Here is a 26,229-nt window from a genome sequence, read left to right as displayed (position 1 = left end):
CACCTTGTCCTCTATGTGAATCTTTCCCAGCTGGAAGAGCAGGAGCATCTCCAGAAAACAAAAAACAAAACCCAAACCAAACAGCAAAAAGTTAAGGTCAGAGCTGGAACTGACCCATTATCTCTTCACTACATTCTTCTGCTGGCTCAGTGAAGTCAAGGGTCCAGTGTGGATTCGAGGGTAGAGGACCACACAAGGTTATACTGTTGGGAGAAGAGGGGGAGGCACTGAAGTTAGTAAGAAGGGCTCTCTCTGGAGCTGATGTGCAAGCTGACAATGCTCCAGGTAATTCTGAGCTGTTCTTTCTTCAGAGAATATGGGTAGGTCGTGGGGGTACAAGACAACCTCACACTTCTCTTCTATCATTAAAGGTGTACATTGATAGGTCTGGTAGGGGAGGCCTGGATGTGTGTGCATTTGATTTGTTACACAGTTATTCAAATGCCAGGTTCTTAACACACGCGCCATTTCGTTATCCCTATTTTATAAACTCGGATGCAGTGCTACTTCTACAGGGTCGCAGCTAGCAGCATACCACACCTTTAGGCAGCCTTTTCGGCCCCGTCTCTCACCAAGATGTTGTTGGGGCCACCGGCTGATTGGCGGGAAGCATCCCAAGGGTAACACCGCAGTCACCTTGTGTAGCAGAGCCAGACAGCCGCCGTAGGGAGGCACTGGCTATCTCGCGGTGTGGCGCGACGTGAAAAGAAAAAGGCCTCTGCCGCCCTAGAGGCGTTCAGCCTCGCCAAGACCCTGGGACTGAGCCAATTCGGACACCTCGCAAGTCCGAGGACCGCGGCGCTGACCCCGCCCACCGCGCACGCCAGCTCCGCCCCCGCCCGCGGCGTAGCCCGAGCCCCGCCCTGGGTATGGACTGGCCGGGCCACCGTCGCTCGGCCCCGCCCAGCACGGCCAGGCGAAGCAGAGCCGGCGTGCGGGGTGTGTATGTGTTCGCTGGGCGCCGGCTCAGCCCCAGGAAGATGGTGGCGGCGGCGGCGGCGGCGACTGAGGCGCTGCTGAAGGGGAGCACGGAGGCGACAGCAGCGCCCGCGGGCAGGAAGGTCGAGCAGCACCGACTCTGCGCCGCGACTGGGGCCTGGAGGCCGGGGCCGCGCGCCGGGTTGTGTCTCCCGTGGGTGCTGTCGCGGGCGCTGCCCCCGCCGCTGCTACTGCCGCTGCTCTTTTCGCTACTGCTGCTGCCGCTGCCCCGGGAGGCCGAGGCCGCGGCGGTGGCGGCGGCGGTGTCAGGCTCGGCCGCAGCCGAGGCCAAGGAATGTGACCGGCCGTGTGTCAACGGCGGCCGCTGCAACCCTGGCACTGGCCAGTGCGTCTGCCCCGCGGGCTGGGTGGGCGAGCAATGCCAGCACTGCGGGGGCCGCTTCAGGTGAGTACGGGGGGGGGGGGGTGAGGGGTGCAGGCCCAGCACGACGTTCCAGGCCCGAGGCAGGTGCGGGGCATGAACTCGGTAGGGTAGGGGTTGCCCCGCTGTGTTTGATGGTCGCTTGTCTCTTGGGAGGGACGCTCATTTGTCGCCTTGGGGTCTTACTGTGGTGGAAGACTGAGAAGAATGGAAACACTCTGGAGGCATTTGTTGCTGTGAGTTAGATTTGGATCCTGAAAAGTATAAAAGCCGGCCCTGAAAACTGGTCTATTTAGGATAAACGAGGTATCAAGGAAAAGATGAGTGAGCCAGTTCTTCAGTACTACCTCTGATCATCCCAAGAGACTGGAGATGTAAGTACCTAGAAACACAGTAGTGGAAGTGACATGTTGGGTAGAAACAGAAGGGTAGGGCTGGGTTGTGAGATTTTAGGATAGACGTACCAGTGTTTGACGTTCAAAGGGAAGTGAAGAAACTAAGAAACTAGTTTTTGGGTCCTCACTGTTGGTGGCATATTGGAACGGACTGTCCAGAGAGGAGATTCCTATTAGCCCAGGGTTCCCCTTCACATACATTTCTGAGTTGGTCTGGCAGAACCTCTTGGAGAGATCACTTATTAATTAATTAGCATTTATCTCTTACTTGCTTCTGTTGTGAAAGGAGTTCTTGATAATACACACAAGTAGATTAGCCAGATATTGGTGTGGTTCATAAGAAGTTAGGAATACAGCAAGGGGAGTTTATGTGCACAGAATCCCAAGTTAGAAGAACTAAAGTCATCTGTATCTTTGACAGATATTTGTTGACTCCGTTCTCCATCTGACATGGGAGAACGAGGAAATGTGAACATGACAAATAGGGCTCTTGCTCCCATTGATCGTATGTTCTACAGAAGGGTGATAGGCAGAAGGAATGAGCGAGATAATTTTAGATAGTAGCTATCAACAGAATACAAGCAGGTGGTCTCAACAGGATTCTGACCACCTGGTTAGAAGCCACTCATGTGAGTGCTGTCTGGTCTGAGACCTGAAAGGGGCACAGGAGCACCTCTGGAAATGAAGGGGCAGAGAGTGTGTGCCTGGCTAGGAGTAAGTAGAGAAGATTTGGAGGAGGAAGTGACTTTGAACTTGGGCATTTGAGGTTCAGTAGGATTTGCAAATATGCTACTGGGGAAAAGAATCCAGATAGAAAGAAAGCTGCAGACAGAGTGGTAGAGACCAGAGGGTGGAGTTTTGCTGGTGCCCCTGCAGAAGACATTTGTGAGGCAGAACTTGGGAATGTTAAGTTGTTGGTTGATAATGTCAGGTCTTCTAGGGGACTCAGAGAACAGTGACAAGATGACCTCTTAAGTAAGTGCTTCTCTTTTAGGCTGTGAGATACAATGATAGACAAGACAGATCTATTTTGTTCTTGCAGAACTTATCTTTTAGTTTGGGAATAAAAATACCACAATGTAGCTGGAGAGATGGCTCAGTGGTTAAGAGCACTTATTGTTCTTGCAGAGGACCTGGATTTGATTCCCAGCACCCACATGGTGGCTCATGGCTGTTTGTAACTCTAGTTTCAGGGGATTGTACACCTTCTTCTGACCTCCAAGGGCACCAGGCACACCTGGAGGCAAAACACTTATACACAGAATAAAAATAAATTACCCCCGCCCCCCCCCTACCGAGACAGGGTTTCTCTGTGTAGCTGTGGGGCTGTCTTGGAACTAGCTGTGTAGACCTGGCTAACCTTGAAGTCTAGATCCACCTGCCTCCGCCTCCCGAGCTTTGGGATTAAAGATGTGCATCACCACCGCCTGGCTGAAATAAATCACTCTTAAAAGTTCTTTAACTGTATTTGAAGTCCAGTTATCAGTCTGTTGTAGTTTTGCATGAGTGTGGAGGTGAACGATAGCAACAGAAGCTAACTTGTTTCAAAGCGAGACTAAGATTCATCTTTCTGTCGAGATGTTCCTGAGGGCTGATGTTGAAAGGCCAAGATGGGGAATGAGTGGCATCATGACAGGTTAGAGTGACCAGAGACCAGGGAGGTCTGTGCCGTGCCAAGTAGAGGTAGGGAGTGGATTTAGAATTTTGAACATTCACCCGAGAGTGATGGAATGCAACAGGTCACTCTGTTTTTATTATTGAGTTATTGATTGGAACCAGAACAGTGTTAGCCTTGAAGGCCAGTCGGCTTTAGTGCTTCCAACATCAATGGATGGAGAGATCTTCAAATTCTGAAAATCTGGATACTCTGTTAGGTACCGAGTGGGCTCGTCTGTATTGTTTGGAGTAGGCGGGTTTACCCTGGCCGTGAGAAGTCACGAACAGCTGATAGAGACTGTTGGTGTAGGTCAGAGGCAGTGGTAATGGAGATGTGGTAAATATTGTGTGGTGTTGGAGCGATAAAATGATTAGGTCTTTCTTTTAGACTGATTTGTTCTTGGAAGAGAGTGATGGTAGAGAGAGGAAAGTAGTAGATCTTATTTTGTGCGGTTGAGTGATACCACTTACAAGACACAGGGCCACAGTAAGGCTGAGATAAGCTTAGTTTTATACACACTGAGTTTGGGGTGCTTTCAAGGCATGTGCTTGGCATAGAAGTGTTGGTCGGGGTCATCTACCTTTAAAAGGGATTGGCAGGGAGAGAAAAGGCTGTGAGTGTCTACATGAACAGTTCAGAGATGAGCCTTTTAAACAGAGAGCAGGCACTCCTGATAATGTCTCAGGTACTCTTGAGATGTAAGTGACTGTTACAGACATTCCCTTTGAGCTTGTTCTAATTGCTGTCAGTGCTCTTTGCTGGGCAAACAATTATAACTGCCTCTAACAATACCATTCTATTAAATGGCTTCTGGAAGTTTTAAAAGAATGAAAAGAGTGGTGTCACACACCTGTAAACCCAGAACTTTGGCAGCAGAAGCAGAAAGATCAGAAATTCAAAGTCGGCCTGGGCTATCTGGGCTACATAGCAAGTTTGAGGTCAGTCTGGCCTTTATGAATCTGATTTAAAAAAAAAAATAGGGCTAGAGAGTTGCCTGAGTGGTTGGAAGTCCTGGCTGATGCCCTCTTCTTACCTCCATGGGTACTAGGCACTGCCTGGTGCATGGTACACATGAAATAAAACTAAGACTACTTTTAAAATATATGCGTATATGTTTTCTGACAGAGTAGTCTGTCTCACACCTATAATCACAGCTCTTGGGAGCGGAGGCAGGAGGAACAGTTTAAGGCCAACTTCAGCTACATAGCAGTTTAAGAGTAACATGGGGTTACTTGAGATTCTCAGAAATTAAAAATAAATAGATACTCATAAAGGAGGAGGAAGTTACAGTCTTTTAGTTAAATAATTCATCTTTGAGGCTGGGAAAAGAGTTAAATGTTGCTTTTGATTACAGTAATGTGTATACTGGTTTAGCTTACTTCTTCCTTCTTTTGTTCCTTCCTTTCTTGGATACATTTTTGACTTGATTCTGATTTTCAGTGTAGTGCTGGGTCTTGAATCAAGAGTCTCATATGGGCTGGGTAAGCACTTTACTACTGAGCTACATTCCCACTACTCCCGTTCTGGTTTAGAATGGCATCAAGTCAAGGTGTCTGTTTTAATTTTGTGTGCCAGTGGACGTGTGTGTGTGTGTGTGTGTGTGTGTGTGTGTGTGTGTATGCGCGCGCATGCGTGCACGCGCACTCAGTTTACACGAGAAGATCCCTGTGTGGAGGTCAGAAGGTAGCTTTGGTTCTGGGGAGTGCTCTCAAGCTGTCAGGCTTGTGTGACCAGTGCCTTACCCACTGAACCATCCTGCTGGCCTGGGTTTTAAGACTTATTTATGTAACTCCCGCGTTAGAACATTGTGTAGGTCTTTTTTGTTACTTGAAAGGTAGACTAATGAAGTGTTAAATTTTACTAACGTTATCGCCGAGTTAGAGAATTTATTGGCATTTATTTTGTGTCATTGTATACTGTAACAGTAGTGATGGTCATAGCAGCATCTTCCTTCATTTCAGTTACTCCCCCACCAGCATTGTGCCTTTAAAATGTCCTTTTAGAAATTACTCTTTTAATTCTTAATATTCCCATTTCAAAGGTAGGTAAACTGAGTTTGAAGTGGGCGTTTAAAAAGAGCATTGCTTGTGTATTAGTGCAGAATATTTATATATGAGTGCACATGCCTGTCTAGAGGTCAGAAGGCAATTTTATGGAATTGATTCTCTTTTCACATGGGCTCTGTCGGTCAAATTGGGTATCAGGCTAGGTGGCCAGTACTTTCACTTACTGTGCTCTTTCTTGGTTTTTTGTTTTGTTTTTTCCCTCTTTCTATGCTGTGGATGAAACTCAAGGCTTTTTACACGTCAGGTGTGTTATCACTGAGCTACACCAAAGTACAAAACTTGCAAATTTATTGAATAACTTGCCCAAGGCCACAGAACTTGTGTGAAATTGGAATTTGAACTTAGGCCTTGTGTGATTCTGAAATCCTGCTGTCTGTGATAGCATTTGGCCTTTCGTTTTTGTCTGAGTTCAGTTACCTTTTTGATCATTCTTTGGAAGGACTGCCTTGATTCCAGCAAAGTCTTTGAAAAATAAAGGAAACAAAGTAGATTTTTATAATAGAAAAGATAGCATAAAAGCATCTTATCTGCCAAAATCCTTGGCTGCTGGTCTGAGGACACAAATGCCCTTCTAACAAGAGAGAGAGAATTCTGAAAATAAAATTTGAAGAAAATGGCAAGTTTGGTGTTTTCGTAATATGTGCTAGGTAATTCTTGGTAGTAACCTGAAGCCCTAACTTTATGCTCATGGACCCAACTTAGTTTTTTATTTGTCTTGTTTAATGCCTTGTTTCCAGAGTTTGGAAGAGTGCTTGCGGGCTGAAATTCTCCTGTGCATTACTTTTGGGGTGAGTCTGGTATTGGCTGGCTCAGCTTGCTATGTAGTCTAGGCTGGTCTCAGACTTGCACCAATCCTCCTGGTTTGACCTCTCAGATGCTGAGATTGTCTAGCTTCTTTATAACATATTTCGTAGGATCAGTCCCATGACTGATACTATCTTTTGTCTTCTGTTTCTCCTGAGCCTCTCTACCTTCTGTCATTTCCTGGCATCTTTATTGGGATGTTTTGCTGTCAGCCTCTGAACTGAGCCTAACACCAAACAAACTTCATATCCTCATTGAAATTTTTTTCTCTCTTTCTCTCTTTCCTTCCCTCCTTCTCTTCCTCTCTCCCTCCTTCTGTCCTTTTTTCTCACCCTCTTTTCCTCCTTCCCTCCCTCCCTTTCAGTTGCAAGTCCTGTTTTAGCCAAGGAAAGCCCAAAAAGTAGACTTGTGGCTCTTCGCACCTGTCTAAAATTTTATTAGTTGCTCCTCTCTGACTGTCTGCTCTCTAGAGCACCCGACCCTTTTTCACCTTATTACTGACCTGTCTGCTGCAGCCTAAATAACTGGTCCCTCAGACCTGAAACCATCCCACGTGTTCTCATACAAATCTCCTAAAAATGTGTCATTGTTATGCTCAGAAAACCATCTTCTTTTTGCACAGTCTCATTCTATAGTTCAGAGTAGTTCTGAACTGTCATCCTCCTGCCTTAACTTCCCAAGTGTCAAGATTCTAGGCATTAGCCACCATGGCTGACAGAATAATTCTTTCAAAGCCCTTCTTTTGGAAGTAAAAGACATGTAGCCAAGCCGGACAATCTGAATTTGATCCACAATACCCACGCAGTGGAGGAGAGGACCAGTGCTGGAAAGTTTTTCTTTGACCTACACAGGGACAGTGTGGCATACATGTGTACCTCTTTCCCTGGTAAATGAATCAGATCACAAAAAACCAAGCAAGACTCTTCTTATCTGCAGAATGGCCTTGAGCATCAGGCTCCCAGTCCTATATAAACTTCCCCTTTCTCACTCAGATCTTTCTACTTTTAGGTTTTTGGTTTGTTTTTGGTCTCTGTTGAATTCTATGTTTACTCCCTCCCTTTATTACTCCTCCCAACACACACACTACTGTCCTTGGTAGACAAACTCTCTGCTACCGAGTTAAAACTCTAACCCAATTTTTTAAATGGCTTTTCCAGGCTGTCTTTATACTTCCTGTGTAGCCTAGGATGGCCTTAAACTGCTGGTCCTGTCTGCACCTCCCAAGTACTGGGATTATAGGGGTATGCCAGACCTTATTTTCAGTTCCTTAACATTTTAAAAGTTTTTTTTTTTAGTTTTTGAGACAGGGTATCACTGTGTAGATCAGGCTGGTTTTGAGGTCATAGGTTGTGCTGAGTTTGAAGCTGTCTGTCACCATGCCTGGTATATTTTTGTCCTTTATAAAAGGAGTCAGTTCTTACAGCATTACCTTCTTTTGAGATACACCATCAACCTGTTCAATTCATAGATTATTTTTATCAATGATTATTAGGTGTTAGATATTGTGCCCTACCTTGGGAATAAGAGGGTGAGAATTAGGCCTTGCTCTTCCCTCAGAGAGTCCAGAATTCTTAGTGGGAGATAGATGTGGCCCTTGGAATGTCAAGACAGAAATCCAGGCAGTATGTGATACTGGACTAGTTGTGTTGGAAAGACTCGGTCTTCTCAGGGCTCTCATGGAAGGCATCCCAGAGGACAGGACTTTGGGGAAATCCAAGAGGTTGAGTGTGGTTAGACCCTCTGAGGAAGAAAGACCTCAGAGAAGGAATTAAGAGTTTTTGCGTAGGCAGAAGCATGGATTATCACACTGAGTGCCTTGATTTCCTAGTGTGTTATTTGTACCGCACACTGCTGGCTTATCACAACGGATTTCCTCATAGTTCTGGAGGTTACATGTCTGAAATGAGGTAAAAATAGTGCACGCCTGCCGCCTGCCTCTAAAGACCAGGGAGAATATGTTCCATGCCTTTGTCTTAGCTTCCGGAGTATCAGCAGTCTTTGCCATTCCTTGGCAATCTACATGGTACTGTTACATAGAGTCTCTTCCCTTATGGACATAGTCACATTGGATGTACACGTTTGACCTTTTCCAAATCTGATTGTATCTGCAAAATCCCAACAGTCACATTCATGATGACCAGGGTTGGGGATTCAGCACACATTCTTGTAGGACACAGTTCAGCCCACAGCAGTTAATGGCACTGAAACATAAATGGATGTTGTTGATAAAGCCAGTGTTTGTGTGTGCGGAGGGTGGGGGTGGGGTTGTACTGGAAGGAAGGGAGAATGCAAGGTGACCCTGCCGTGGCCTTTTATTAACAGCCCACAGCTTTAGGTTGTGTTCTTGACTGAGGATATACCCACCATCAAGGCAGGGCAGTTTTTGGCTGTAGTGACTGACACAGGCATGTGATTTAAGCTGTCTAATCAAAGGGACTCTCAGGACAGCTGGGGACTTCTCTGTGGGTGTGTCTGAAGGAGAGACTTTGTCTTCTTTTGGTGGTGACCAGCTATTGAGTTTTACAGCTACCGCTGTTTGGAGAGGAATTCACCTCAGATCAGGTGAATTCCAGAAGGGGGAGGACGGCAGAGGACTTGCTGCATTTGCGTCAGGCCTCTCTTGAAGCCAACTTTCAAGTTCCTGAGGAACCACACTTTAGAGTTGATGTCTTGTCACTTACAATTGAAAATCTTTGCTTGCCGGGAGTTGGTGGCACACGCCTTTAATCCCAGCTCTCGGAAAGCAAAGACAAGTGGATCTCTGTGAGTTCGAGGCCAGCCTGGTCTGCAAGAGCTCCAAAGCTACAGAGAAACAATGTCTTTGGGGGAAAAAAAGAAAAGGAAAGTTTTGCTGTGGAAAGTTTGATTGGGAGGGAGGGCTAGCCAAGTAGGGTTACTCAACTCCCAATCCTGTAGCACATTACCATAGACAGCTTCTGTTAAAGATCCCCAAGACAGCCACATAGTTTTATTTACTCACGTATGGAGGCATGGATATAAATATACATAGGAAAATCAGAGTACATTTATGATCAAAACAGTTTTTATTTAAATACAGAAGTGGCTGTAGTTGAACAGAAATTTCACGTTAATTTGGTTTCAGCGTGAACGTGTCTCCAGCAGTAGTGAGGCTGCAGATGGACTGTGTAAAGTGTTTGGGTCTGAATAGTCCGCAGTCTCTGAGATGTACCTGGGTTCCACTTATAGAGTTTTACTATTTTATATGATTTATTTCAAGTGCAGTTTGACAAAAGTAACTTCTGTTTGTAGCTTTTCTACTGTTCAGTCTTTTTGCACTGTAACTTTTCCCTTTCCCTTCCTCACACTTTCAGACTAGTCCTAAATTTACAAGAATATTGACTTGACATTTTATAGCTTTTTTTTTTCTCCTTAAGATTGCTTTCTTGGGCTTTCTTTCTTATTTTATTAACGCCATATCTCTTTAATTACTTTCCTTTTTTCCTTTTTCCATTTCTCCACCCCCCCCCCTTTCACTTTTTCTGAGACTTAGATTTGTGTAGCTCAGGCTGTCCCTGAACGCTCCTCTTTCTGTGTGGGCCAGCCTTCTGAGGCCGGTGTCACACTCTTCCATACTGGGGCAGTAGCTGCTTTTCTTTTATCACTTGAGATCATAGTTTGATTTTAACCTTCCAGTTTTTAATTCTTCAAGTTTTCAGATTTTTTCCTCTTCTTCAAGTTACAATTTGAGTGAACATTAGGTCTGACTGTATCTGCATATTTACTTGTTTAAAATTCTTTATTTTTCATTTACAGAAATTAATTTTAGTCATGGCTGAATTGCATATTTTATTTTAAAATTTGAAATGAATGCCATATGGTAGTTATTAAGTGAATGAAATTTTCATTTAATTCCTCTTGGTCTTTTTTGTATTCTTTTTAAAGAAGATTTTATTTTTGGCAGTAGTCTACCCAGCCGCAGCTTTTCTAAATCATCCTCTTTTCTAGGCATGCTCTCCCTCACACTTTGGGCTTGCCCACATTTTGGGCTTCCTTACTCTTCCTTTAAAGCCTCCCTCCCTCCCTCTCTCCCTGCCATTGTGTGTCTTGTCATCCCCCACTCCTCAACACACATCCTGGCTTTTCTGCCAGGCTTTTCTCCTCCTCCCTCCATTGTCCTCCTCTGGGAAGTTGCTGAGATTTGTACTCTGAGTGGTTTTTCTTTTAAACTCAAATAAACTTATCCTTGAGCTTTATTAAAAAAATAATATAATAATAATAATTATTATTATTTTTACCACTGTGTGTTTAAGAGTATGTGCACATCTGCATGGGTGCCCAAGGAAGTCAGAAGAGGTTGGGTCCCTTAAAGCTGGAGTTGCAGGTAGTTTTGCACTATCTTACGTGGGTGCTGGGTTTAAACTGTTGGCAAGAGCCATCTTGTAGTGTCATCCCTCCAGCCCCTGTTTTGTAATCGTGTTTTGTGTTTTTGTTATTTTGAGACAGGATCTTACTATGTAGTTCTGGTTGACCTGTACCTTGATATGTAGACCAGGCTCTATTTGAACTCACAGAAATCTCCTGCCTCTGCCTTCTGAGTGCTGGGATTAAAGGTGTGCCACAGCGCCCCCGCCCATCACCACATACCTGCCTACCATGCCCTCCCCCCAATTGAAATGGCCTTACTCTGTAGCTCAGGCTTGCTCTTGAACTCCGTGTATAGCTTAGACCAGCCTGTAGTACTATAATAACAGACATGCACCAAAAATCTTGTAATTTGTTAATAAGGATTATAATTGTGCTGACTAGATTTGTGTCACTTTGACACAAACTAGAGTTATCTGGGAAGAGAAAAACCTTAATTGAGAAAATGCTCCTAAAGCTGGAGAGATGACGTAGCTGTTAAAGGCTAGGCTCACAAGCAAAAATATAAGAGAAAATGTTCCTGTCTTAGTTACTTTTCTATTCCTGTGAAGAGACACCATAATTAAGATAAAATGAACCTTATAAAAGGAAACATCTAATTGGGGGCCTGCTTATAGCATGAGGGGGTGAGTCCATGACCATCGTGGCAGGAAGTGTGATGGCAGCATGCAGGTAGGCACAGCACTGGAGCATTATCTGAGAGCTTGCCTCTGATTCACACAGGGGAGGCCGAGAGAAAGACTGGGACTGGCATGGGCTTTTAAAACCTCACAACCTACCCTCAGTGCCATACCTCCTCCAACAAGGCCACATTTCTTAATTCTTTCCAAACAGTTCCACTAACTGGGAACTAAACTTTCAAATGACTGAACTTAGGGGGACCATTTTTATTCAAACCACCACAGTCCCCAACCAGATTGGCTTAGGGGCAAGCATGTGGTGCATTTTCTTGACTGATGATTGGCGTGGGAGAGCCCAGTTTTCTTTGGACAGTGCTAAAAGATTGAAGGCTGAGCAAGCCATGAGGAGCAAGCCAGCAAGCAGCACTTCTCCATGGCCTCTGTATGCACTCCCGCCTCAAGGTTCTTGCCCTACCTTCACTTAGTCATGGACTGTTCTGTGGAACTGTACGCTGAAATCATCCCTGTCCTCCCCAAGTTGCTTTTAGTCATAGTATTTTATCACAGCAATAGAGACCCTAAGGCAATACTGTAGAGTTTGGGGCTTGTTTTTTGGTGAGGAGGAGTACTGAAAATTTAACCTAGGGCCTTATACATGCTTAGACAAGTACTCTGTCACTGAAGTACATCCCCAGCCTACAGTGTACATTTTAAAGCTTGTAATAGTATAAAAGAAAATTGATTTTTAGCTTTTAAAATATGTTTTTCATGTTTAATGTACTTTCAATTATGTAAAGAAAAACAAGATATAGATAATTTAAAATGACATTTAATTTAAGATCAAATTTGACCTGGTGGCATAGGCCTATCTATAATCCCAACTATGTGGGTCCTAATTAGAAATGTTACAAGTTCAAGGGCTTCCTGTCTACAGAAGAGTTCAAGGCAGGTCTAAATGTCTTCAAGAGGATCATGAGTGTGTGTGTGTGATATGTGGGTGAGCGCACAAGATTCTCTCTTAAGCTTGAGATGGAAAGGGGCTGGAGCTCAGTGGTCATGTTTTTCGCATAGCATGTGCCTTCCCTGGGTTTGATCCCCAGTGCCACAAGTATTTTTTGAGATTGAATATATATTAATATTTATACTATGTTTAAAATAATGTAATATTAGTCTAAAAATGTTGAGTTTAGACTTGTCTCGAAAAACAAATTTGACTCTCTTTCTCCTGTTAAAAATAGGTAATTTTTCTATTCTAGTGACTTTAAAAATTACCTAATAGAATTTTTTTTGCTTTAACTTACATGATAGTTTCCAAGTATTTGTAAACATTTTTTTCTGCAGAATAGCATATTTCCTATTTAGTTTGTTCTCCCTTTCCCTATAAGTGAAAAGACCAAGCCGACTGTAATTGTCACTTGATTTTTCTCTTGTTTAAAAATTACTTTATTTCATTTATTATTGTGTGTATGATATGTATGTATTGATGTGCACATGCCATGAGGTCAGAGGACAACTTTGTGGAGTTCTTATTTTTTATCTTTTTTTTTTGGTTTGTTTAATACTAGTTTACAAAGTTATGAAAGATTGTGGTCAGAAAGATTAGCAAAGTTGATTATGGGGCAAATTTCTTGAATTAGACTGATTTATAATAGTCTTCTATAGCTTTTGCTTGAATGTCATCATACTTCTCATTACAGCCCTTTAGTTGGATTGGCATTTAGACCGCTGGTCGAGAAACACTGACCAACATTGGCAATAAGTATTTGGTTGCTTAAAAGTAATCAGATGTTTGATGCTGGGTCAGTTGTTGGAGTTTTGTTTTGTTTTGAGACAGGGTCTCATGTAGCCAAGGATTTTGAATTCTGACTTTTTGGCTTCTACCTTCTGAGTGCTGGGATTATAGGGATGTGTCACTGTGGTGTTTTGAACAAGATGTCCCTCATAAATCTTGGTCCTTGATGACTATTTGCGAGTATTAGGAAGTATGTTCTTGCTGGAGGAAGTCACATCACTGGGAGCTGACTTTGAGGTTTCAAAGGACTCATACCATTTCAGGTTAGCTTTCTCTACTTCCTGATTTTGAATGGAGATGTGAACTCTGCTGCTCCAACTGCCTGTTACCTGCGGCCTCTGCTCTGCATCGTGAACTGTTATCCCTCTGGAACCATAAGCCCCAAATCATTCCTTTCTTCCATAAGTTGCCATAGGCAATGGTGTTTTAAACCACAGCAATAGAAAAGTAACTAAGAGAGACATCATGCCTGGCTTTTTATTTAGTGCAAGACATGCTAGGCAAGCACTCAACCAAAAGCTACATCCTCAATCCTGTATTTCAAACCTATAGAAGAGATGAAAAGATTAACAAAATGAACATCTGTGAACTTCCAGGTATTGCTGAATTTCTTTCATATTATTATTCTAAGTAGTAAATATTACAGATATCAAAGACCTGGTGTTATACTTCCATAACTATTCTTACCATCTTCCTGAGGTAGCTAGTATGTGACACTATGCTTATTTCCCTTGTATGTTTCCACTTTTCTGTGTGTACATGCATATAATAAAAATATATACTTATTACATTAATATACAATGCCTTGTTTCTAAAAACAAGATCATATTTTTATATTTATTTTATTATTTATATGTTTTTGAGACATGGTCTCATTGTATAGTCCTCGTTAGCCTGTATTTGATATATAGACCAGGCTCGCTAGCCTCAAACTCACAGAGATTCTACTTACTGCTGACTTCAGGGTGCTAGGATTAAAGATATTCTTTTAACCTTTAAAATAGTTACTTTATATGTATAGGTGATTTGTCTGCATGTGTGTCTGTGCACTGTGTGTGTAACTGGTGTCTGTGGAGACCAGAAGAGGGCATTGGATCCCCTGGAACTGGAGTTAGAGACAGTTCTGAGCTGCCTTATGTGTGCTGGGAAACGTAGGTCCTCTGTAAGAGCAGCCAGGGCTCTTAACCACTGAACCATCTCTCCAGCCTCCTAATTAACCTTAACATAGCTTAATGCACTTGTGTGTAATTTGCAACTGTGTGTTATTTTTGAGGGACTGGGAAGTGATTATCAAACTTTTAAAACTCCTTCCAAATAATTTTTAACTTATTTCCTTGCTTAATTTTAGATTGATGTGTAGTTGGCACTTATCATTTCTTAAAAATATATTTATATATTTGCAAAGATAGAATTTCTGGTCCATTATAGTTTCTGAGAAGAGTTTGTTATATTACTTTTTAAATATATTGTTTGGGGCCAAAAATCTTGATTTTTTTCCCTTAAATTATTGATTTCATCTAAACTCTCTTATGTAATTCGTTTTAAAATAATGGTTCTTCATTAAAATACTTATTTAATTATATGTGTATGTATGTGTGTGTGTACCACATGCTTGCAAGAGTCTGCAGAGATCAGAAGAGGATTTGGATTCCTGAGAAGGAGCTAGAGTTATAGAGCCACCTGTGGGTTCTGGGAACCAAACCCATGTCCTCTGAAAGAGCTGTACGCTTTCTTAAACTGCTGAGCCATCTCTCCAGCCCCATAATCTGTTTTCCTGATATAATCTGATCATCAGTTCTGCCTCATTGATTTGAGTGTCACATACTATATAATTCATTATTTGAAAGTGTTTAAGTCTATGATATCGAGTGTACTCATAGGTCATGCAGCTGTCCTTATTATTTAATACTAGAACATTTCATTGTGTGCAAAAGAAGCCCTGTGTCCATTAGAAGTCATTTCACATTATTTCAGTTTTCAATCCAGGATTATGAAGATTGACACTTATATTTCCTTTTCAAGAGTTTTATAGAATTTACTCTTTGATTTAGGGCCTTGATCCATTTTGACTTAATTTTTGTATATAATATGAGGTCCAACTTTATTTTCTTGCTATGTGAGTAGACAGTTGGAGCTCATTCGTCGATGAGATTGTTTTCCTGTCATTGAATGATGTTGCAGTTTTTGTCAATGTTTATCAAAACAATTTACTGTAGATAAATAGGTTTAGTTTTGTTTATCAGTTATATTTAATCAATTTTTATTTCTTTCATGTCATCACACTGCTTTAATTACTGGTATCATTGTAGCATGTTTTCAAATCTCCTCATAATTTCTTAAATGTGTTTTTAAAAGATAATTATAAATTTATATAATTTGGAGATCATACCCAGCACAAATTTCCCTAGTTTGTCTTACATATTATGGCATCTTTTGCTTTTTTGTGATACTAGGAATTGAACCTAGAGCATCATGCACACTAAGAAAATGGTCTGTAACAGCTCAGTGCACAGACGGAAAGTTCAGATTTTAACTGTGTTCAGTTTTCAGTTCATTTTCCTATATGGCTTATGCTTTTTGTTTCATATTTTGGAGTTCTGTTTTTGTATTAACCTTGTAGAGATCTTTGCTTTTTCACATTCTGATTGTCTACTTGTAATGTATTTCTATGAGTTGATTGTTTTGATGCCCTTACTTAGTCATAATAAAGAATCTTATAAAAGATAAGCATTTGTCTCAGTTCTATTTGTATATTAGTATGCTTTTCTCCTCAAAGTTCTGAAATAGACACTTTAAATTTGTCTTGCTTGTTCTTAGCCCTCTTGTCTCCTAATTTCAATAACTTATACTGAGATTAACCCAGGGAAATTTGTTGTCTTTATTTAAGCTTTAATTATTATTGTTATTATTAAGACAGGGTTTCTGTGTGTATCCCTGGATAGATCCTCCAGTCTCTGCCTCTTGAGTGTTGGGATTAAAGGCGTGCACCACCACCACCTGATAAGTTTTATTATTTTTAATTATGTGTGTGTGGGTATTTGCATGTATATGCAGGTGCCATGGAGACCAGAGGCAATTAATGGATCTGGAGTTAGAGACAATTGTGAGCCATTCTATATGAGTGCTTGGACTTTCATGCACTCTTAACCATTGAACCATCTTTTTATCCCCTGTCTTCTTTAAAAAAGATGTTTAAAAAGCCTTTTAGAAGGATATTTTATGTGTTCATTTATTTAGATCTCATGTATTTCAATATATATACATATTTCATATATACATATATATTGAAATCAATATATATTTCAAAATTGTATGATATTTGTTGTTTTATCCCTGGGTATGTAGTTTTGTTGTCTTTACAATAATCTGATAAGTGTAGCATATAGGATTTGAACTTTATTATTAATTTTGATTATTTTTAGATGAATTCTTGTGCTGTCTAGGATAATCTTCAGTTCTTGAACCTACAGAGTCTTCCTAGCTCAGTCTTTCCACTATGTTGAATTATAGACTAGTGCTGCTGTGCAGTTCAGCCATTTATTTGTATGTATGTGAATGTGTGTGCATGAGGGCATGCATGTGCTGTGGTGTCAGAGGATAGCTTCCCAGAGTTGCCTTTTCTGCTTCCACCATTTGGGTCCTGGGAATTGTCAGGCTTGGAGGGAAGTGTCTTTACATGATGAATCATCTAACCAGCCATTACTTATTTATTTTTGGGACTGGATTGTTCCATGTAGCCTGTAGACGTTTACTGCTATACCCCTTTGTAAGTATGTATGTATGTATGTGTGGAAGAATATATGGATTTGTGTGTGTGAGTGTGTACATTTGTGTGTGAGTATGAGTGCTTATGTACATGGGTGGAGGTCAGAAGAAGGCATGGAGTGCCCCTTTGGAGCTGAGGTTGCAGCTTTGTGAGCATGCCTGGCTTGTTATGTGGGGTTGGGATCAGAACTTTGGTCCTTATGATCGTGAAGCAAGTACTCTTAACACTGAGCCATCTCTCCAGCTACCACTTTATTATTCTTCTTCAGTCATGTTTTGTTTTTTATTGTCTCATGGTGTTTCCATATAGATTTTAGAAACAACTTGGCCATTTGTGATCAGGAATATTGAGAATGTGGTTAGGGCAGTACACCTAACCTGCAGTTCAGTTTGAAGAGAATTGGGAACCTATAATGCCAGCTCTTCCAAACCATGAGCGCAGCCCTTCCCTTTTGTGCTGAGGATAGAACCCAAGTCCTGTGCAGACTAGACAGGCCCTCAAGGATTAAGCTACATTTCCATCCCCAATTTTTAAAAAAAATTCGGTCTTAATTTGTCTAATCAGATTTTAGAATTTTCTGTGCTGAGGTGTTATATATCTCAAAGTATTTGACATTTTTTTTGGTATGGTTGTAAGCCATGTCTTTTAAATTCTTGTTTTCTTTTTAAATTTAAAAGTCTTATTTATATGTATGTGTATTGGGTGGGTGTGTGGAAGTCAGAGATTTTGGAAGTCATCTCTCCTTTCACCATGTGGGTCCTTAGGATTGAACTCAGGTTTTCGAACTTGGCAACAAATGCCTTAACCCATTGAGCCTAAAATTTCATTTTCAATTCTAACTGTTACCAGTGTAATTCAGTTCAGTTCGGTTCATTGATCTGCTCTCTGTCTCTCTCTTTCTCCCTTCTGTGGTCACCCTGGACTACAGAGTTCTCCCACATGGGAGGGGTTCCCCTCTTCTCTCTCTCTCTCTCTCTCTCTCTCTCTCTCTCTCTCTCTCTCAACAAACTCTCTGATATAGACCATGTTACCTTAAGTGCTGGTATTACAAATGTGCACCACCATGCCCAGCAGGGAAGTTGTTTTAGGCCGATGTCAGGATGTGATAAGTTAAGGAATTCATGGTCAGTATTATTGAGATATGGCTCAGTCTGGGGATCTGGGACAGAGATGGAAAGGTAAAGCCAGTTGGAGTTGGGTTTTGATGAACTTTGTGTGCTGTACTAAGGCGAGCAGAAATTTCCAGGCGTTTTGGCAGGGTTAGGTTGATTTGAAGAAGATGGCAGGTACCCCTGAAATACCTGAGTTAGGGAGTTACACTGAGCCATCAGTTAAGAGGTCTTTGCTAGAGACTTGGTGAGGATGGGAGAATTTAAATTAGGGCGCTGGCATTTGCAGTGGGTGAAGAGGAGGGATAAGAATGAAAGTAGTGTGTAGTAAAATAGATGGGGGTGAAGTAAAGGATGAGTTTGTAAGTTTCACAATACAGGGAGAGGATGACAAAATGGCTAAAAGAAACCCCTGCAGGACTGATGATGTAGCTTTGTGATTGTGTTTGTCTAGCCTAAGCAAGACTGAGGCTTGATCTCCAGTACTGTGAGGAGAAGGGAAAGGAAAAGAAGGCTTTGATGACTCGAGTGACTTTGGAGTAGGAGCTATGAATCTGAAACACGGAATTTAGATTGGAGTTGGGACTTGAACTGTTAATAACAGGAGGAGTAGATGAAACATAGAGGCAATGGGATTACCTATAGGGGCTGCAAGAAGAGAGTACAGTACTTCAGGGAAGGAATTTAATACTTTTGCCTTTTACCTCTTGAGGTAGATGATTATTTTTAAGTTGAAGGAGCTATGTAACTGTGGTCTTGTACTTTCGGATGAGTATAGAAGAATGTCTTAAACACTAAAGCTCATGGTACATATTTGTAATGTTTTATCACTTGTAATACTAGTATAGTACTGTAATTTAAGTTTATTGTTACTAGTTTTTAATGATTATGGCATACTTAATCTGTTACATTTTAGGACCATTAGCCTGAGTACATTTTCATGATGAACCTTTTTCTTTTCCTCTCTCTCACCCCCCTTCCTTCTTCCTTTCTTAGATAGGGTTTCTCTGTGCAGTTCTGGCTGTCGTGGGACTCACTTTGTAGACCACGCTGGTCTTGAACTCAGAAATCCACCTGCCTCTGCCTCCTGAGTGCTGGGATTAAAGACTGAGTCACTACCACATTTCAGTAAAAATATATGTATTTGTTGTAAAGGATTATATCAAGGGCCAATGAAATGGCTCTGTAGGTAAGAAACTGCTTGCCATGTAAACTTGATGACCTGAGTTCTATACCTGAAAGTTTGGTGGAAGGAGAGAACTGTGGTGATATTTCATTTGTATTTTAATAAATAAAGATTGCCTGAAGATCAGAAAAACAAAACAGCCAAGCCACTAGAGAGTTCTTACCCCTTTGAAATCTTCAGATTGAAAGAGAGCAAGTTCCTGTCTCATCCTACCTTATATTCCTCTTTAGTGCTGGATTAAAAGTTTGCACCACCACTACCTGGCTTCTGTGGCTAACTAGTGTGGCTGCTGGGATCAAAGGTGTGTGCCACACTGCTTGGCCTGTTGGCTGACTAGTGTGGCTGTTTTGCGTTCTGATCTTCAGGCAAACTTTATTTATTTATTAAAATATAAATGAAATATCACTACAGAGAACTGTTCCCCCAAAGTTGCCCTCTGACCTCCACATACACACACATCAAGGCATGAGCACAGAGAACTGTTTCCCCAAAGTTGAACTCTGCACATCAAGGCATGAGCACCGTTGAGCACATGTATGAGTATTTGAGCATTCTCACACACAAACATGTGCATACTCATGATAAATAAGTACATTTTATAAAGAATTATTTAAAAATTTTTTTAATCAAAGGCAACCAACTCCTCAATGGTAGTACATGGGGTTAGCATTCACAAGAATTTGGGTTCAATCACCATCACCTCTTCCTTCCTTCCTTCCTTCCTTCCTTCCTTCCTTCCTTCCTTCCTTCCTTCCTTCCTTCCTTCTTTCTTTTTTTTGAGACAGCATTTCTCTGAGTATTTTTGACTGCCCTGGAATTCACTCTGTAGACCAGGTTGGTCTCGAACTCACAGAGCACTGTTTGCCTCTGCCTCCTTGGGTACTGGAATTAAAAGCACGCATCGCCACCACCCAGCTACCATCATCACTTTCAAAGGTGAAATTTGGGGATCTGGGAATAATTTGCTCAAAAGTTAACCACTTAGGCGTAGTGTCCTAGGAGCCATCCACTCTGTGTTCTGAGACAGAGTCTGTCACTAGGTTCTGACCGGGCTTGCTGATTAGGTTAGACTGGCTGACCGTCTACCCCAGAGATTCTCCTGTCTGTCTCCCAGCATTGGAATCACATTGAGTACAACTGTTCTGTCTAGTTTTATATCAGTTTGACACAGCTAGGGTCATTTTAGAAGTGGGGATCTCAGTTGAGAAAATGCCCCCACCAGACTGGCCTGTCTGTAAGCCTATGGAGTATTTTCTTAATTAGTGTTTGATAGGGGAGGGCCCCATCCATTGTGGGTAGTCATCCCTGCGCTGGTGGTCCTGAGGTGTAATCAGAGCAGGCTGAGCAAGCCTTGGAGAGCAAGCCTGTAAGCAGCACTTGGTCCTGTCCTGACTCTCTGCCCTGATTGCCCTGAATGATGGGCTCCAAGCTGTAAGATGAAATAAACCCTTTCCTCCCCAGTAGATTATGTCATGGTGTTTATCCCAGCTGCATTGCTCTCACAGACCTGGCAAGGTTGTTTTGGGAGGATTGTGCAAGGACATTGTAACTTTGAGCTAGAAAAGCAGTTGGATGCTCAGAGCTTAGTGAGCTAGCTGCTCTGTGGACAGTTGGAAGATAACAAGAACAACACAGGCGATGGAGGCCTGGCCTATGAAGTTTCAGAGGGAAGTTTGAGAGTCACTTAAAGATGCTGTCAGGGGCATTAGATATTTTGAATTAGCAACTACAGAAATGAAACCTTTTCTTTCTTAGATGGTTGATACTGGTCAGCTGAGGCTGGAGAATCAGCTTAGGGTAAGAAGAGAACAGCATTGCTGAGACAGAATCTTCTGAGAAGTGTCCCTCAGAGTCTGCCCACAGAGGCTATAGTCTTCTGGTTCAGTAGTCTTGTAGTACAGCATGGTTGTACCTTGTGCAGGCAGCCAGACTTGGTATTTGTATAAGAGTCTCCCAGGTGGCATTGGTTTTGAAGGCATTAAGGTCGTGGAAAGAAGCTGATGCTTTCCTGGCACAGTGAGAGGCCATTGGTGAATTGTAGTCTCTGTTGATGTTGAAGCCCTGGGATTGAATGGGTCATGGAGAGAAGTTAAGGCTTTGGTACACCATGTGGTAGGGTCAGTTCTGAAGAGAGCCTGTGAGAGGTATTGGTGAAGGTGCAGGCAGGTTGCAGATACCCCCAGCATTTTAGAGATGCCAATACCGTGGGTTTGGGACAACAGTGGGTATGAAATGGAGCCTGCTTGAGCCTAGGAGACAAGCCCTTTGGAGCCTAGAAGACCATGATTCTCGGAAGTCTGACCTGAACTTTATTTACACTGGTGGACTTTGGTTTGCTTTGATCTGGTTGTCACTGTGCCCTGGTTTTTTTTCCTCTTGGAATAAGAAAGTATGTAACCTATTTTGCAGGATTCTGCAGTTAAGAAATTTAAAAGAGATTTTGGAGTTTCAGAGAAATTTTGGATATTTTAGAGAGACTATGAACATTTTAGAGACTTTGGATTTTTTAAATTTTAAATGTTTAGGCACCAAACTCTAGTGCACTCAATTTTATAAAAATTATACTACTAGGTTTAAATATACAGATTAACATCAATCCTATAGTAGTAGATAATGTTACTATTCCACTATCTCTAATATCATCTAATATCTCTAATACCATCTGAATAAAAAATAAATGTGAGAGTTAATTGATATCACACATCAAATGTACTTAACAGATATCTACAAAATATTCCACCAAAACTCCAAAGAATACACATTCTACTCAGGAAAGAAATTTGTAGTTCTAAGTGCCTGTATTTAAAAAAATCAGAAATAGCATAAATAAATGACTTAATGTGACAACTAAAAACTTTGAAAAAACAAGAACAAACATAACTAAACCTAGTTGATGGCAAGAAATAGTAATGAGAGCAGAAATTAATGAAATAGAAACAAAGAAAAAATGCAAAGAGATTCTGAATTTGATCTTTTGAGAAGATAAGATCAACAGACCTTTGGTCCAACTAACCAAAATAACAGAGTATCCAAGTAACATAATCTGAAATGAACTGGGAAACATTACATCAGACACCAAAAACTTCAGAATTTTGTAATGTAATACTTTAAAAATCTCTAGTCCATTAAAGTTGGAAAACCTCAAAGAAGTGGATGAACTTCTAGACTCAGCCAAACTACCAAAATTAAACCAAGAATTAGTCAACAACCTGAGCAAATGAGGAGATTGAAATTATAATTAAAAAGTCTATTAGATAAAAAAATAAAGTTCAGGACCAGATGGATTCCCAGCAGAATTCTACCAGACATTCAGAGAAGGTTTGCAGTCAGTGTTCTGAAACTATTAAAAAAAAAAAAAAAAGACAGAAACAGAAAGAACATTCCCCAAACTCCTTCTCTAAAGCAATTTAAAAACGAGAGACGGAGACAGAGAGACAGACCAACTACCTGACCTTGAGACAGGCCCCAGAGGTAGAGACTTGGGCATGAGTAGTTGGTTAATTATTATTCCTGGACATGCTGGTGAGACGTTTGGAGAAACTCAGAATCAGTGGTGAGAATACGGCAATGTTGCTTTCACCTGTGAAAGGAGAATTTAATTTTTCTTCTGAAATTGAGTGTGCCGTCTGCTGACTTAGACTTCTGAACTGCAGATTCTCTGCCCTTCAGGTTCTGGGGTCCCCGTGTGGTGTCCAACACGGGACACCTCTGACAGCGATCCTTACGCAAGAGCTTCCCTGCTGCCAAAGCTCAACTGCCTCCTTTACCCAATCCTGCTGGTTTCTTATTACACCTTCCTCTCATGCTGTTACAACAAACCTGGGTCCCAAACTCTGACTTAGCAAATGCTTCCCCAAAACTAGATCTGGGGAGGTGGCTCAGGAGATGGCTCAATCAGTAAAGTACCTGTTGCGTAACCACAACTGCCTGAGTTCGGACCCAGAACCAACAGACAAGCTGGGTGTGATGGTGCACACCTGTAGCCAGTGCTTGAGAGGGGCTGCAAAGATAGGTGGGTACCAGGGGCTCACTGGCCAGGGACCACCTTGAACAAGGATTGCCTGTCAGAGGTGTCCCATATCAGAGGTGTCTCATGTTGGATTGAAGTGCCTGAACCTTTAAACCTTCAAAAATTTGGGCTGTCCTGGTAAACTCGTGGCCTATGGTGGTGCGGTCCCTGGAAGACATACTGATGTGCACTGCTATAGCTAGCCCCAAGGCCTTCCTTGAACAGGGACTTTAGTTAGCATATCTTTCTGTGTTTCTTAAGAATGAGAAAATACTTCCTAGGTGTCGTCCACCAGACTTGTCTCATATCTTAGCATTAGATTACACACAACAACAAAGATTAGTAATTACCTTTTATAGCCATTGTTAGCTTTTCTGGGAAAGAGAATCCTGGGTTTGGAGGCATCTGTTAGCATAGTGTCTAAATTTCTCTGCTTTCCTGTACATGTAGATAGATGCTTGTCACTTGTGGCTAGTGAATATAAGTATAGAACTTTCATGTTGGACTTAGGACAGGGTGTGCCCTTTGTTTCCTTTTCCTCTTTGTGCTGATTAGAGTGGGTCTGTTTAATTCTGAGTTTTTAGGTAGAAGCCAAGTGTTGGTGTTGATGGAAGAAGGTTATAGAACGTTCAGGTCACTGATAATTATGAGATTGCTTAGGTGTTTCGGGGTGTGCAGTTTTGGATTTCATGTTTTAGCTCAGCCAATACTTTTTAGGTATTTTTTTTTGGGGGGGCTAAGTATATTAAAACTTAACCTTAAATGAGTATGTATTTCTGGTTATTGGCAAGGAGCCAAGTGGTGATGGTGCACACCTTTGATCCCAGCATTTGGTAAACTGAGACAAGTGAATCTCTTGAGTTCGAGGCCAGACTGGTTTACAGAGCAAGTTCCAGGACAGCCAGGGTTGCACAGAGAAACCTTATCTCAAAAAACAAACAACAGCAATAACAACAAAATTTACTGGCAAGGAATACAAGGGAACCGGTTGTTTAGACTAACATTTTTGGGATGTAGTAGGTGTTGACAGAGTACATAGATATCTATGTCATACAGGTGCAGTAGAAAAGAAAGGAAGGAACGTTGAGGGAATTGGGAGGTTGGTTTTATCATGGTCTATACATGAGATCCTAACTAGTGGGCTGGGAATATGTGGGTGTTGATGGTTCAGTAGCTTGGTAGTCTGTGGGAGGAAGACTCACTGAATTAGCCTCTGGAAGATAAGAGACAGTGTTCAGGGGAGGAAGCTTAGAATTTAAGTCTTGTTGGTAGTACTGTTAATAATAATAATAATAGTAGGGTCAGAGAATGGGTGGTTAAAGTGGGGCAAAGGAAAAGATGGTAAGGGTAAGGAATGGAGAGGCCATTAGGCAGGGTGACTTTAAGTGCGTGCGGCAATAGAGAGGTAGAAGCCAGAGTTCAAGGCCACTCTCTGTCACTTAGTGAATTTGAGGCCAACCTGGACCACACAATACCTTTCCTCAAAAACAAATTTCCCCAAAGGAGAGAAGCTGGGTTTAGGATAAATCTGTCAGAAGTTAATGTGAATAAAGGAAAGACTGTGGGTGGTCTGCTAATGCCCTCAGTGTCTGAGGAAGGGTAGCTGCAGTGTCAGCAGCTTGCTTCCACAGTAAGGGGCATAGCAAATGAAAAACGCATTTTAGAGAGCCCGACAGCTGGTGCAAGAGGAGGAGAGAAATGATCTTGGATGGAAATGAGGAAATAAATGGCATATTTATTGCATACTATTTTCTATATAGCTAAAGATACTTGACACAAAACAGAGAAAAGCAAACTCAGAATATATATTTTATAGAAAATAGACACATGAAAAGGTATTTGTTCTATAAAAGAGCTGTTTACCCTAACCTGGAAGAAAAGCTGTCAAATTGGGCTTTGGTTAATGGATATAGTAAAATTTCATTTTATTTTGTCTTCTGTATATGGATGCTCTGCTTGCATGTATATGTTTGCACTGTGTGTGTGCCTGGTGCCTGTGGAAGTCAGAGGAGGGTGTCAGATTCCTCTGGAACTGGAGTTAGAGATGGCTGTGAGCTGCCATGTGGGTGCGGAGAATCAAACTCGGGTCCTCTGGAAGAGCAGCCAGCGCTCTTAACTATTGTGCTGGTTCCTTTGTGTAAAATTCTCATTAATTTACAAAGAAGAAAACATAAATGATAAAAACATGAGAAGATACCCAGGCATTAGAATTAGTGGTGTCTAAACATTAAGGAGATTACAGATATGTCTAACATGAACAAGTTCTAAAAGTATGAAAATCCAGGAACTCTATCAAGTTGGAAATATAGGTTCTGATGCATACTTCTGTGGCAAGGTGGTAGATGACCAGTCACGTCAGAAGCAGTGAGTCTGGATGGTCTTCTGTGTGCTGTGCGTCACCATAATCTGCTGTCTTCTGTGTTGTTTTACCTGTATTTTGCTTGGACCTATGTTTATGTAGTTTTAGCTTTTCAACTAAGAGTTTAAAAACTTTGTAAAGTATTTATGACTTTCAAATTATTTATTTGTTTCTGAGGCATAGTCTCACCCTATTTGCGGCTGACCTGGAACTGTCCAGGTAGCTCAGGCTGGTGGTCCTTTCGCCACAGCCTTCTAAGTGTTTGGATTGCAGGCATGCTCCCAGCACTTCTGGCTTTTGTAGGCATTTTTATGGTATGAAGGATAACTTCCTTTCATGGCTAGAATTATTTAGGTATTCAGTTAGTGTTTACTTCTGTGGCTTTGAATGTTCATATCCTGTCATATGTGTGAGAGTTACTTATTTCATCCGGTTTGAATATAACTCTCAAGTCATTTTCTTCTAGTGGTACCATGCACATTGTATAAATCTATTTAATTTATTTTGTGTTTATAACCAAGAAAGATAATGCTGTATGAATTTTTGACTGATATTTTTTATTTAAATTACAGACTAACTGGATCTTCTGGATTTGTAACAGATGGACCTGGGAATTATAAATACAAAACGAAGTGCACATGGCTCATTGAAGGACAGTAAGTAATAATGGCTGACTTTCTTTTAATTTATTTATTATGAGAGCACATTCTAGCATAAAGTACT

At 41.5% G+C, this 26,229-nt stretch overlaps 1 protein-coding gene and 1 long non-coding RNA gene across 3 annotated transcripts in view; one reads left to right on the top strand and one right to left on the bottom strand.

The window, feature by feature from the left end:
- Positions 1-928: 928 nt before the first annotated feature.
- Positions 929-26,229, top strand: part of Atrn (attractin) — a 145,528-nt gene continuing 120,227 nt past the window's right edge. The window contains exons 1-2 of one of the 2 annotated variants that reach the window (XR_015739073.1): positions 929-1,384; positions 26,079-26,162. Coding sequence is in view for 1 of the 2 variants with exons in the window: in XM_087911192.1 (XP_087767318.1) it covers positions 981-1,384; positions 26,079-26,162 (488 nt within the window). In the remaining variant the exon portion in view is untranslated. The remainder of the gene's footprint in view (positions 1,385-26,078; positions 26,163-26,229) is intronic. The other variant, XM_087911192.1, reaches the window with a different exon arrangement.
- Positions 19,745-22,854, bottom strand: LOC148120630 (uncharacterized). Its single transcript, XR_015739146.1, has 2 exons — positions 22,719-22,854; positions 19,745-21,199 (listed from the first exon to the last, which is right to left on the bottom strand). It is a non-coding gene; the product is annotated as an uncharacterized LOC148120630 (long non-coding RNA).

This window comes from Myodes glareolus, chromosome 10 (assembly GCF_982192425.1).
Source record: "Myodes glareolus chromosome 10, mMyoGla1.1, whole genome shotgun sequence".
Lineage (NCBI taxonomy): Eukaryota > Metazoa > Chordata > Mammalia > Rodentia > Cricetidae > Myodes > Myodes glareolus.
This window is presented reverse-complemented; position numbering and strand designations above follow the sequence as displayed.